The 13,672-nt window shown below is 34.8% G+C and overlaps 1 protein-coding gene across 3 annotated transcripts in view; it reads left to right on the top strand.

The window, feature by feature from the left end:
- The window catches only part of LOC109856764, a 55,184-nt gene extending 44,395 nt beyond the window's left edge, over positions 1-10,789 (top strand). For 2 of the 3 annotated variants that reach the window (XM_020432396.1, XM_020432395.1), the window contains 12 exons: positions 27-350; positions 467-655; positions 2,937-3,074; positions 3,532-3,639; positions 5,715-5,812; positions 6,753-6,837; positions 6,931-7,062; positions 7,151-7,333; positions 7,503-7,643; positions 7,726-8,049; positions 9,042-9,224; positions 9,365-10,789. In XM_020432396.1, the coding sequence (XP_020287985.1) occupies positions 27-350; positions 467-655; positions 2,937-3,074; positions 3,532-3,639; positions 5,715-5,812; positions 6,753-6,837; positions 6,931-7,062; positions 7,151-7,333; positions 7,503-7,643; positions 7,726-8,049; positions 9,042-9,224; positions 9,365-9,552 (2,093 nt within the window). In that variant the 3' untranslated portion in view covers positions 9,553-10,789. The remainder of the gene's footprint in view (positions 1-26; positions 351-466; positions 656-2,936; positions 3,075-3,531; positions 3,640-5,714; positions 5,813-6,752; positions 6,838-6,930; positions 7,063-7,150; positions 7,334-7,502; positions 7,644-7,725; positions 8,050-9,041; positions 9,225-9,364) is intronic. The other variant, XM_020432397.1, reaches the window with a different exon arrangement.
- Positions 10,790-13,672: the final 2,883 nt, after the last annotated feature.

The raw sequence follows: 13,672 nt of genomic DNA, 5'->3' as shown, positions 1-13,672 counted from the left end.
AAAAAAAAAAAAAAAAATCGTTCAAGACAAAGAGGAGGATCCGGAAAGTCCCAGAGTGCTCAGGCACATCGAACTGATTGACGACGAGGCCGCGGAGTACGGGATAAAAATCGTGCGGATGAAGGATCGGTTGATGGCGAAGAAATATGGATTCCGGGATCCGCCTGGTATCACTTACTTCCGCAAAGGTAAGAGCATCAACTACGACGGTGACATCGACGACGAGGAGGAGATCCTCGACTGGCTGACCAATCCGGAAAACATGGAGCTCACCGATCACATCGAGCGCATCAACAAGAAGATGTTTGAGAAGGTTCGGCAAACGACCGATTACCTAGCCGTATTTTTCTGTAAGTGTAAAATAATACTTCCGAGTTTTTGGCGACCGTCACGTGCGCGCGGTCGCAGAATTTTAATTTTTTTTTTTTTATCTCGCGTTGTTTGATACGTCGCGCATCTTGTTTAGACAGCAACGACTGCAAACAATGCGGCCGAGTGTTGGCGGAGATCGAGCACATCGACGACGAGGCCGACAACGCCGGTATCAAGTTCGTGAAGATCGACGACAAACAACTGTCAAAGCATTACGGCGTGTTCGCGCTACCGGCTATATTGTTCTTCAAAATGGGCTCGAAAGAACCGGTGATATACGCAGGTATCTACAAAGAGACGATCAAACAAACAATCTTACGTCAGACAGACTGGATAAAAAACGACTGTACTGCACAGTAAAAAAAAAATGGTAATTTTAACATTTTTTGCATGTTCCACTTCCAGGAGGTCCACTTTAAATTTTACGTTAAAATAACTCATTCGTTGCGAGTCACTTATTGACAAACTAGTAAAGTCAAATACTTGACGCAATACTTTACATTTATATTTGTTATTTTGACTGTAAGCGTGATGTAAAAATAACATATAAAATAATTAAAACCAGGGACTTAATACCGGTATGATTTCAATACCGGTATTATACTAGAGATTGTATACCGAAACCGATATAGTACCGAAATTGAGTCTTACCGTTACCGTTATAGTACCGAAACCGATACATTACCGAAAACCGTAATAAAATACCGGTATTATTTCGGTATTTCTACTAATGGTATTCTTAAAAATTAGATAGCAATTTTTGTTGCATAATTAATCTTCCTACCGCTTATTGGACTTATAGACCGACAAAATATAAAGACGCTTTTTTTTATCAACCAATTGAAGCAGCTATTTCTTCATGCTTTCTTTTATTACGTAGCATGACTAATGTAAATTCATGCGGATGAGTCAAAGATACATGTGCCAATAGATTTGTAGCATGATTTTCCTAAAGATATATTTTATTTAAAAAATAATCGACGTCTAGTATATATAAATATATTTAAAACTACTTGCAGTAACTTCATGTCTACAATCATTAATTAAACATAATGATTTGTTGCACGATGAATCATATACTGGAAATACTCGTGTACAAAATTTGCTTTTCTCTGACCCATGTTTTCGTATTGGACAAATTTATATATAAATTGTAAAAATCGTCTTCTGTTAGTTTCTTAATATAATATCAATCGCTTAAAAAGTGTTATCAACATAATGACAACACTTATAGTTTTAAGATATTACTTTTTAAAAATCACGAAAAAATTATCGGTAAATATAGGTAAATATGGGTAAATATACCGGTATTATCGTATACCGGTATGACGTCATACAAGTATATCTGCATTTCGGTTTGCATAAGGGTTTTCATACCATTACCCAAAAATATCGGTAAAATACCGGTATTTTGCATACCGGTGTAAGTCCCTGATTAAAACTACATAAAACAGTAGTTACATTAAGAGGGGCCTGGACCGTCCTGTTATTACCGATCGAAATAATTCGTATTAAGAGGTGTTTTTCGTAATTATTGCTCGGATAGAAAAACGGCTCTACAGAATTAAAGAAAATAATAAAATGTATTTNTTAATATAATATCAATCGCTTAAAAAGTGTTATCAACATAATGACAACACTTATAGTTTTAAGATATTACTTTTTAAAAATCACGAAAAAATTATCGGTAAATATAGGTAAATATGGGTAAATATACCGGTATTATCGTATACCGGTATGACGTCATACAAGTATATCTGCATTTCGGTTTGCATAAGGGTTTTCATACCATTACCCAAAAATATCGGTAAAATACCGGTATTTTGCATACCGGTGTAAGTCCCTGATTAAAACTACATAAAACAGTAGTTACATTAAGAGGGGCCTGGACCGTCCTGTTATTACCGATCGAAATAATTCGTATTAAGAGGTGTTTTTCGTAATTATTGCTCGGATAGAAAAACGGCTCTACAGAATTAAAGAAAATAATAAAATGTATTTTGGAGACTTTTTAATATATCAAAAATGTGACAAAAAATTTTGATGTTAATTGTAAATCAAAAATTTTTGTTACATTTTTGATATATTGAAAAGTGTCCGAAATACATTTTATTATTTTCTTTAATTCTGTAGAGCCGTTTTTCTATCCGAGCAATAATTACGAAAAACACCTCTTAATACGAATTATTTCGATCGGTAATAACAGAACGGTCCAGGCCCCTCTTAACTCGTAAGAAATGTTAATAAAACATTTTAGTTTGTACAATGTGGCCACAGATTTTTAAAATTTTTTTAGTACGTTAAATTGACTTTGAGACATCTAGATTAATTGAAATCATTGTGTTAAAAAGCACTTAAACAATATTCCATTTTTAAATGACATGCAAAAAATGTTAATTTGTGAAGTTAACATAAATTTAACGCGTGAAAAGATTAAAAAAATAATAACATATCAGTATTGTGTTAATTTTACATTGAAGTGATAATCAAAACGTCGTAACGCAAGAAAAGTTCTACATTTTGACGCACGATTTTTTACTGTACTGTTGATGCGTGATTGACAGGCGATCTGTACGACGAGGAACAGATTTTGCAGTGGCTGATGACGCAGAAGGATCCGTCCGGCGAGGTGATCGAGGCATTGGAAGGCGAGGATCTCTTGAACCTGATACGAGAATCGGAATCTCTAGCCGTGTACTTCTGTAAGTATTGCAACGTCGCATCAATTGCGCAACTTTGTGCTGAAAGAATCTCCGACACAATTCTCTTCTACTTGAACGCGAAAAGAAAATTCTCATCGCGCGATTACAACACGCGACTATCGTTTTTTTTTTTTTAACGAGGAACTCCGGCAAGTATTCGTCCAACTAACGAGATCAAACTGCTATTTCTAGGAAGTTCCCGTAGAAAAGCGGAATATCTGACGAAAGAATGTCAAATCCCTCCCCCCGATGATTGATACTTGCAATGTATTTCGCGCCACTTAAATTAATTCCCACGCAATTTCTGTGACAAAGAAGGTGCTAACAAATGTTCTCGGACCTTTTCACTTCGATCACCCGTGTTCTCTACTTTTGTCACACACAGCTCGCGTCACAACTTTTTTCTGCTCTCCGTGATGCCGTACAACACGTTTTTTGTGTACTAATAATGCCGTAGGGAACAGAACGCTTTGCGACATGTGCCAATCAAAGGCGTACCGCAAGCAGATGCGCCACAAGCAGGACCACAAGAACGCGGATCACGAGGGGCCCGAGGATTCCGACGGTACAACAAAGATCAAAGCAAGATTTATCGAGCTTTCTCTTCGTTGTCTATTCCCTTCATTTCTCTATCTTTGTTTTGTTTTTATTCTCTCTGTAATTCCTTCTCCGTCTATAAATTTCTTAGTCTATGTTCCAGATTAGTTGTCTCGATCACAGCCGAGATACCCTGAGTACATGTGCAAAACCGTTAATTTAGTGCATGCGCTTTTTTTCTCGTAGGAAAAAAGAACACTGATAATAATGTTACAAAATCGCAATTTAATAAAAACGAAGCTCGTAATATATCTACAAATAAATAAATCACAATAAAAACAGGCCAAATTAACGAGCGAAACACATCAGAAGTTATTTTCATTATTAAAACAACGTGTATCCAATTTTAACAAACAAATATGCGTTTTCGACTCTACTTGAGTCTTCTTCAGTATTATAAATTATATATTATAAATTCTATCCCCATGAAAAAAATTTTCCATGTATAAAATTGTATGGACATATTCGGTATATATAAATTTGCATAAATTAGATATAATAAGTTTAATTTGTGTTAAAGTATATACGATTATATATCAAAACTTTTTTAAAAATATAGTAAAAATATAGTTTTATACAATTTTTTGTATCTAACATGATACTAATAGAGTTATTTTGTAATTTGATATGGAATATCTCTGAAGACATTCTCTTAAAAAAAGAAATTCTCCGTGTATAAAATTGTATGGACATATTCGGCATATAAATTTGAATAATTAGATATAACAAGTTTAATTTGTGTATAAGTATATACGATTATATATCAAAAATTTTTTAAAAATATAGTAAAAATATAGTTTTATATAATTTTTTTTGTATCTAACATAATACTAATAGTTATTTTGTAATTTATATATATGATTATATATCAAAACTTTTTTAAAAATATAGTAAAAATATAGTTTTATATAATTTTTTTTGTATCTAATATGATACTAATAGAGTTATTTTGTAATTTGATATGGAATATTTCTGAAGCCATTCTCTTAAAGAAAGAAATTCTCCGTGTATAAAATTGTATGGACATATTCGGCATATAAATTTGAATAATTGGATATAATTATTTTAATTTGTGTATAAGTATATATATAAAAACTGTTTTACCGAGTTACTACATATAGAGTCATTCCTGAAATTGTTGATAATTGTAATTAACTTACTTGACGACAAATCTCACACATTATAATAAATAATGTGCGACGTCACAAATGTATTGATCATGTTGAAGTCAAAAATCAAACGTAGACTCAAGTAGAGTCGAAACGTATATTTGTTTGTTAAAATTGAATACATTGTTTTAATAATAAAAATAACTTCTGATGTTTTGCTCGTTATAATTTGGCCTGTTTTTATTGTGATTTATTTATTGAAGAACGCTGACGATCGACGATGATTGCTTCCTCGAGCAAAATCTTGAGAGAGAAATTATACACATGTATATTAATTAACGCATTATTAATTTCTACTAAAAAAGACGGGACTGGTTGGTTTATATCAGTGTTCTCTTCTTCGTCGATGTTTTTATAAGCTAACAAAGAATTTGACGTAGAACCGTCGCTTTCCAGGCCGAATGTTTCACGTTAAGACGCTTTCACCAAGAAACAACATTTGTTATATAAATTCTTTTTTTCTGATATTTACATATATATATCGATATTATTTATGTACACGGGGGTTACACAGGTGCACGTGTGCACGAGAGCAAAGCATGCGAACAGAACACAAAGCAGACAGCGGCCAGTAGTGACCTACAGATCCTGATCGGCAGCATGCGAATTTTTATCTCGCTTGTTTCGTCGAAAAAAAAAACAAAACAAACAAACAAAAATAGAAGACATTACACGCGCAATGTATACTCCGCCTTAGTATTTAGCCCACTCCTCGTATCGAGTAGAATGTTGGCATCGTCGATGAATACATCGATGTGTGATTTTTTTCGTCACTTTAAGAGTTTATCGCCTCTATTAGGTAGTTTAAATTTCGAGAGAGAGAGAGAATTTTTCTCCGCGAAAAAAGACGAGTAAACAATGGATCTGTCTTTAGATCCCGACGACTGTGCGCAATGCGTGAGCATTCTCGAGGAACTGGAGAACATCGACGACGACTGCGACAGACACGGCATCACGTTTGTCAAGACGCAAGTAAGCAAAAAACTCTGCTTGTGACACGATAACACCGAAAAAATTATATTCTCGTAAGTAGAAGATTTTATACTTAAAAAATCTTCTTAAAGATTTTATACTTAAAAAATCTTCTTAAAGATTTTAGATTATATTCTTCTGAAATTAAGAATATATTCTCTATTTAAGAAAATTAAGAATATATTCTTTATTTAAGAATATATTCTTTATTTAAGAATATATTCTTAATTTAAGAATATAACAATTGTTATATTCTTAAATTAATCATTTGTTTTAAAATTTTTGGAGCTACTCTTCACACATCATTTTTTTAAGAATATAGTCTTTTTCGATGAGATATATATGTTTTTCTATAGAGGCTTTTTATATTCTAATTAGTATATGTTTTTATCAATATTACTACTTAGAAGATTTTCCTCTTAAAATAAGAAATTCTTCTTGGCGCCTATTTTAGTATAAAATATACTTAAAGTAAGTGGGATATCCTCAAAACAAGAATACAATTTTTTCGGTGTACGTGTATATATATATGTATATACACCGAAAAAATTATATTCTTGTAAGTAGATTTTATACTTAAAAAATCTTCTTCAAGATTTTAGATGATATTCTTCCGAAATTAAGAATATATTCTTTATTTAAGAATATATTCTTTATTTTTAAGAATATATTCTTAATTTAAGAATATAGTCTTTTTCGATAGTGAGATATATATGTTTTTCTATAGAAGCTTTTTATATTCTTATCAATATTACTATTTAGAGGATTTTNCTCTTAAAATAAGAAACTCTTCTTGGCGCCTATTTTAGTATAAAATATACTTAAAGTAAGTGAGGATATCTCCTCAAAACAAGAATACAATTTTTTCGGTGAAAGAACATCTTCGTTATATTTGTTTTTATATATACGTATATATATATATATTTTTTTTTTTTCTTAGGATTTTAAGGTAGCCGAGGATTACGGCGTGACCGACTTTCCGGTATTGGTCTACTTCGAGAATCAAGTGCCGAACGTGTTCTCAGGTTTGCCAGTTTTTGACGCGACGAAGTCCTCCGGTGACACGCAAACGTGATTTTTGGATTTATTCGCGAAACTTTTTTGATTTGTTTCCGCAGGTGATCTCGCTGTGGAGGAGGAAGTTCTGCAGTGGTTGATCACTCAGAGAACGGAGGATCGTATCGAACTGATCACGAGAGTGATGCTGGAAACGTCGGTCGAAGAGACTCAGTACTTGGCGGTTTATTTCAGTAAGTCAAACGCGCGCGCTGCCGATCTCAATTAATTCTCTGACTTTTTTTTTTCGCGTTAATCTCAACGTTAACTACTTTGTCGCAGCTAAACCGAATTGTCACATATGCGACGAAATTCTGGAAGGTTTGGAAAAGATCGACGACGAGTGCGACGTATTTGGGATTCACATGGTGAAGATTCAGGACCCGCAGCTAGCGAAGCGATACTCGATCAAGACGTTTCCCGCCCTTGTTTATTTCCGGAACGGCAATCCTCTTTTGTTCGAAGGTTCGATTCTTCTTTTTTTTTTTTTTTTTTTTTTTTTTTTNTTTTTTTTTTTTTTTTTTTTTTTTTTTTTTTTTTTTATCCTAAGTTTCTATTGTTTTTAATTCTTGTATTTTTTTTTATTCGAATATTTTCGTTTGTGTTTTCTCTCTTGCGTTTCGAAATCGCGCAGGTGATCTTCAGAACGAAGAGTCGGTCCTCGAGTGGCTGATCGACGACGACAACCGAGAACTGGCCGACGAAATCGAATCCGTCAATGACAGAATGTTGGAACGGCTTCTCGAAGAATCTCCCTTCCTGGCCGTTTTCTTTTGTACGTAATACAATAATCGATCTCTCATCCGAAATGGAGAGTGTTTTTTTTTCTTTTTTTTCTTACGCTCGCTCTTCCCCAGATGACGAGGATTGTCCGGAATGTGACGAGATTATGGAAGCGTTAGAAAAAATCGACGGCGAGGCGGATCTCTTCGGTATCGACTTCGTCAAGATCTCCAGCACGGAGGCGGCCGAAAAATACAACGTGCTCAATGTTCCGTCTCTCGTGTACTTCCGGAAGAAAACGCCGCTTGTGTACGACGGCGATCTCACCCAGGAAGACAAGATACTTCAGTGGCTCACATCCCAGGACGTGTTCGAGATCAAGAACGAGATCGAAGAAGTTAACAAAAAGATGCTGGACAAGCTGCTGGACGAGAACGAGTTTCTCGCGGTCTTCTTTTGTGAGTGAGCCAATCACAATTCTTTTTAAATTGAGATATCAAATTGAAGAGATTTTTATACACCAAAAAAATTATATTCTCGTAAGTAGAAGATTTTATACTTAAAAAATCTTCTTAAAGATTTTAGATGATATTCTTCTGAAATTAAGAATATATTCTTAAATAAAGAATATATTCTTAATTTCAGAAGAATATCATCTAAAATCTTTAAGAAGATTTTTTTAAGTATAAAATCTTCTTATAATATAATATATTCTTTATATTTAAGAATATATTCTTAATTTAAGAATATAGTCTTTTTCACACACAATAGTGAGATATATATGTTTTTCTATAGAGGCTTTTTATATTCTAATCAGTATATGTTCTTACCAATATTATTATTTATTTAGAGGATTTTCCTCTTAAAATAAGAAACTCTTCTTGGCGCCCATTTTAGTATAAAATATACTTAAAGTAAGTGAGATATCTCTCTCCTCAAAACAAGAATACAATTTTTTCGGTGTACGTGTATATATATATACACCGAAAAAATTATATTCTTGTAAGTAGAAGATTTTATACTTAAAAAATCTTAAATAAAGAATATATTTTTAATTTCAGAAGAATATCATCTAAAATCTTTAAGAAGATTTTTTAAGTACAAAATCTTCTTATAATATAATATATTCTTTATTTAAGAATATATTCTTAATTTAAGAATATAGTCTTTTTTGTGTGTGTGTGTGTGTGTGTGTGTGTGTGATAGTGAGATATATATATGTTTTTCTATAGAGAGATTTTTATATTCTAATCAGTATATATTCTTATCAACATTACTATTTAGAGGATTTTTCTCTTAAAATAAGAAACTCTTCTTGACGCTTATTTTATTATAAAATATAACTTAAAGTAAGTGTGATATTCTCTCTCCTCAAAACAAGAATACAATTTTTTCGGTGTACGACCGTATATTTGGTGATCTGTGTCTTTACATTCGTCATTTTTTTCAGACGAACATGACAGCCAGGAGAGCGAGGACGTGAACGAGAAACTGGAGGAGATTGACGGCGAGACCGACAATCTGGACATCACGTTCGTGAAAATGGCGGATCCCAGATACGCTAGAAAATGGGGAGTCACCAAGCTTCCCGCTATTGTTTACTTTCGCAAACGATTCCCTAGTATTTACAGAGGTGAGCGAATCAGTTTTCTGAACAAAGTATAGCCTAGCTTATTCCTCTCAAATCTCAAATTTTTGGACGCAAAAACACTCGCGCATATCCTGCAAAATAAAATCCTATAAAGAATCCTAATTTTTTTTTTTTACACACAGGTGACATGCACAACGAACAGGACGTTCTCGAGTGGCTACGCAAGAATCGATACCGACAACCGGAACTGAACATCTACATGTACATGCTGATCGCGATCGCGATTCTCTTCCTCATGTATACCGGTTTTCTCCTGTCGTGTTTCCGCTCGGAACCGAGCGCGGTCGTCGCCCATCCGAAGCAAGCATGAGCTTTCGACACGAGCGCGTCTCGACACGGAAGTGACGGAAAAAAAAAAAAACAAAAAAGTATAAAAAAGACAGGACTCGTGAACTCTCTCGCGCCTGTGCGTTGCTCCGCTCGGTATGCTTGACATGTACTTTTTTTTTTTTCTGATTCCCGAGTAACGGCCACGTGTAAATAATAAGGATTCGTTTGGAACGCGAACACACGCACGCGCGATTTTGAGGGCGCTGTATGTACAAGAACGACGTTAACAAAACAATTGACCGCTTTGACAAAACAAACAAAAAAAAAAAGAACCAGCGAGCGACCTGCCTGCGCAAAGCACATTCGGGCCGCTGTCAAAAAAATAAAATAAAATAAAAATAAAAAAAAAATTAAACGCTAATTGTATACCGTGCGCGTTACCACTTAATTATAATCGAAATGTATAAATTAATTGTATTATTTTTACTATTACTTAATTATTGTTACTATTGCGTTAGCGTAATGACCACTGTAAGATTTGACAGCGATCCGCGCGTCTTTAGTTTTACGTACGGTAGCTCATATATATATAGCAATATATATACACGTTTATGGCACGCTCTTAGCGATAATGTGAGTTATCGTTAACTCTTTCTCTTAATTAACGATCTTATACGTGACACGGAGAAGGAAGAAAAGGAAGAGCTTATTTTTATACACTCATCTTGCGAGGGGACTGAGATATAGTGTCATCGTAATAAAAAAAGTAGAGAAAAAACAAAAACCACCCTTGGACCAACCAAACTGTTAAAATGCCATTTCCATCTCTGCCAGTTGTAAATAGAATTATAATTGTGAGCATATATGCAAATAATGATGCATTGTATGAAAAAGCGACTTTTTTCTTTTATTTTAGAAAAGTAATTATTTATTTTTCTTTCCCCTCCTCCGCCGACGATCTCGATCTTGACGTACGTCACACGGGGATACGTGAGGAAATCGAAAAACAATATTTTCTCATCTTAATTAATTAATTAAACACGTCGATATCAAAATCGTCAGCCGAGAGGGGGGTGGGGCACTTTTTCAACAATTATAAGTAATTACTTTTAGGTTTTTCGTTCGCAGGATTATTAATAGATTAATGTTGTATACACACACAAACACACACGCACACATGTTATTGTAATTATTTTGAATACACAACTTTTTGACAACTCCGCAACGTAGGTTTGTGTAAAAAAAAAGTATTTCTCGGGCACATGTATAAAAACACATTTCAAAATACAATCCATTTTTTTCCAAACTTATTATGGAACTGTTGTATTCAACCATATATGTATATGTTATTTTTTTCGCGTCATTTTTCAGTTGTGCAAAAACACAGAGTGCGTTATATTTCAATATAAAAAAAAAAATATATATATATATATATGAAATCACATTTTTTTCCAAATAAACATGTAAAGACACAAAATTTTAACAATTAAATCTTATTGAAGCTCGATAAGTTACTAAACTAAGAAATAATACGGTCATCCGAGCCGATCGCAGGATGTTGTGCGGAAACTGCGTATATATACAGGGTGTCCCAGAATTGGTTTAACATCTCTCGTAGGCAGATAGAAGGAATAAAACTGAGGTGAAAAGTCCTATACCATTTTGCTAGATTCGCAATAGTTACTGAGATTTTAATTAACAAAGATCCGCGAATAAGCATNGATCTTTGTTAATTAAAATCTCGGTAACTATTGCGAATCTAGCAAAATGGTATAGGACTTTTCACCTTAGTTTTATTCCTTCTACCTGTGTACGAGCGATGTTAAACCAATTCTGGGACACCCTGTATATATATATATATGCATATATATATATTTGTTCGCGTGTAAATTTTTACACGCGAGTTTTTGAATTGAATATCAATTCTTAATATCAATTGAATTATCAATTAGTTAAGGGGATAGATGGGATCTCTCATATATGTGATGCAAATCCAGCATCCTATATGAATTTTAAGAATTGATATTCAATTCAAAAACTCGCGTGTAAAAATTTACACGCGAACAAATATATATATATATGCATATATATATATATATATACGCAGTTTCCGCACAACACAAAATTTTGTCAAAAAAAAAAATACTACGGCGCAAAATGTAATCGCGCGCGATTTATTTTTTTTATTTCGCGCGAATATAGACGCGAAAAGCATTCGTGAATTTTTCTCTCGATAACAAATTAAAATATACATACTTGTGCTAATCTGACGGTAGATGTACAGAACGACGCCTCCATTTGTTGAAAAAAACCACCATCGAGCGATCGACGCGATCGTCGGAGAAATCGCTGCGGGTCCTCGCTCTTCAAAACCTCGTCTTTTTCCACACGTCAGTAGATAGATTCGCGACAAAATATGTTCGCTTGGTTGCAAAAGAACGCCCGGAAAACATCTTTGTTTATTAAAAACACAAAACAATCATTGTTGTTACGACTTGCGCGAAACGAAAAATCACTCGGACAATCGCTTCGCTTCGAACAATCTGAAATTGGCGCAAAACACGGACGAGAAATGTTCTAATGAGAGGAAACCGCGTTGTTTCTGGCGACGCCAGCGCTGCCACCGCCAGAAAGCGGAGACGCGCGCGCGCCAATAGAAAGCGCGGGAAACCAACGCGTTCGAACTTTGTCGGTTCTGCGCGCTCCTCACTTCCGATCGAACGTTTCTCCGACGGAGAGAAAGATCAGGGCGATGTCCCATTAAGCCATATATGTAATACTCCTATATTGCTAGTCGCGTATCTTCGCAATGAGAGGCACGAGGCCCGAGAAAGGGAGACGCACAAAGTCCAAATATGGGCATAGATGGTCGAGCGTCATTATGCGCAAGCGCATCTACCAAGTGAGTGCGAGCGAAACAAAGCATTAGAAAGTGAGAGAAAGAACGCGAGAAAGAGAAATGCGCAAGCGTGCTTGAATGTTCACCGCATGCGCACAAAGCAGCTGGAGAGAAAGGCTACTATATTGTCTGTACCGTAACGGTGAGCTTCAGGTCGGCACCGTACTAGCAATATAGGAGTATTACATATATGCATTGAGCGGGAATCTATAGCGGAACGGAATGTGCGGAACCAACTTGACCAATCGTAACCACAGAAAAAGCGAAGGAAAGAAAACGGAATGGCTATGATTGGTCGAGCTGATTCCGCACATTCCGTTCCGCTATATATTTCCGCTCAATGGGACATCGCCCTCAGGGGTACGTTCCAAAATCTTACCTTGGTAACCGAAAACTATAGTACACGTGACGTAAAATATAGCATTTTAGTAACCAAGGTAGGATTTTGGAATGTACCCCAGGGGAGCAGTGTTGTCGCAAAGTCGCGTTTTCACGCACGCGCACTGCGCTGCTAGAAGAAGTCAGTAGCGCAGTGACTTCTTCAGTAGCACTGCGCTACCGACTGTTATATATTATTATATTACTTAGTTTTGTTAAAATAAAAGAATGTATGTTTGTTTTTTTGAATACTGATAAGGTTTTTGGCAGTTTTCCTTACCACTGCAACAAATGTTGGTATTTGTGATTTCTGCCACATAAAAGCTGTGTTCCAGAATTGCTGCCAGCACGCTGCCAGTGCTAAAATTGTATAATATATGTGACGTAAACTATAGACCTTTAGCGCTGGTAGTGAATTTTGGAACACAGCCAAAATATTACATCAAATGTTATTTCTATGTTTATTTATTTCTATCTTTTTTAAATCTTATTTTCTTAATATTGTTTTGTTTAAATGTTATTAAAAAACAAAATAAATATTATTAGAAAACACGTTAATTATGAAAAATTATTTCGGTCCCAACAGAACCTTAATGATGTCAAAAGTAGTACGGCAGTGGTCTAGTTTCCACCGTACCCTCAATTCGGTTTCACTCCGGTACAGATCAAATTTAATGTTCCGTTTTCATTGGAAGTAGAGTACTTATAAATCGAAGCGGAAGCGAAATCAGCGCAATTTGACGCGTTTCTATAGACTTAAATTTGATTCTACGCCGCATTAGGTGTGAATTAATGCTTCGGTGGAAACTAGACCAGTGATACTACTATTTAAGAGCGCATGCGTAAAAACACGGCTCTTAGAAGAAACTGATTGGCGGTGCAG

Source organism: Pseudomyrmex gracilis, unplaced genomic scaffold, assembly GCF_002006095.1.
Source record: "Pseudomyrmex gracilis isolate BER0280 unplaced genomic scaffold, ASM200609v1 scaffold_133, whole genome shotgun sequence".
In the NCBI taxonomy this organism is placed as follows: Eukaryota; Metazoa; Arthropoda; class Insecta; order Hymenoptera; family Formicidae; genus Pseudomyrmex; species Pseudomyrmex gracilis.
The sequence above is the reverse complement of the archived record's forward strand: the minus strand, read 5'-3'. Positions and strand labels throughout refer to the sequence as shown.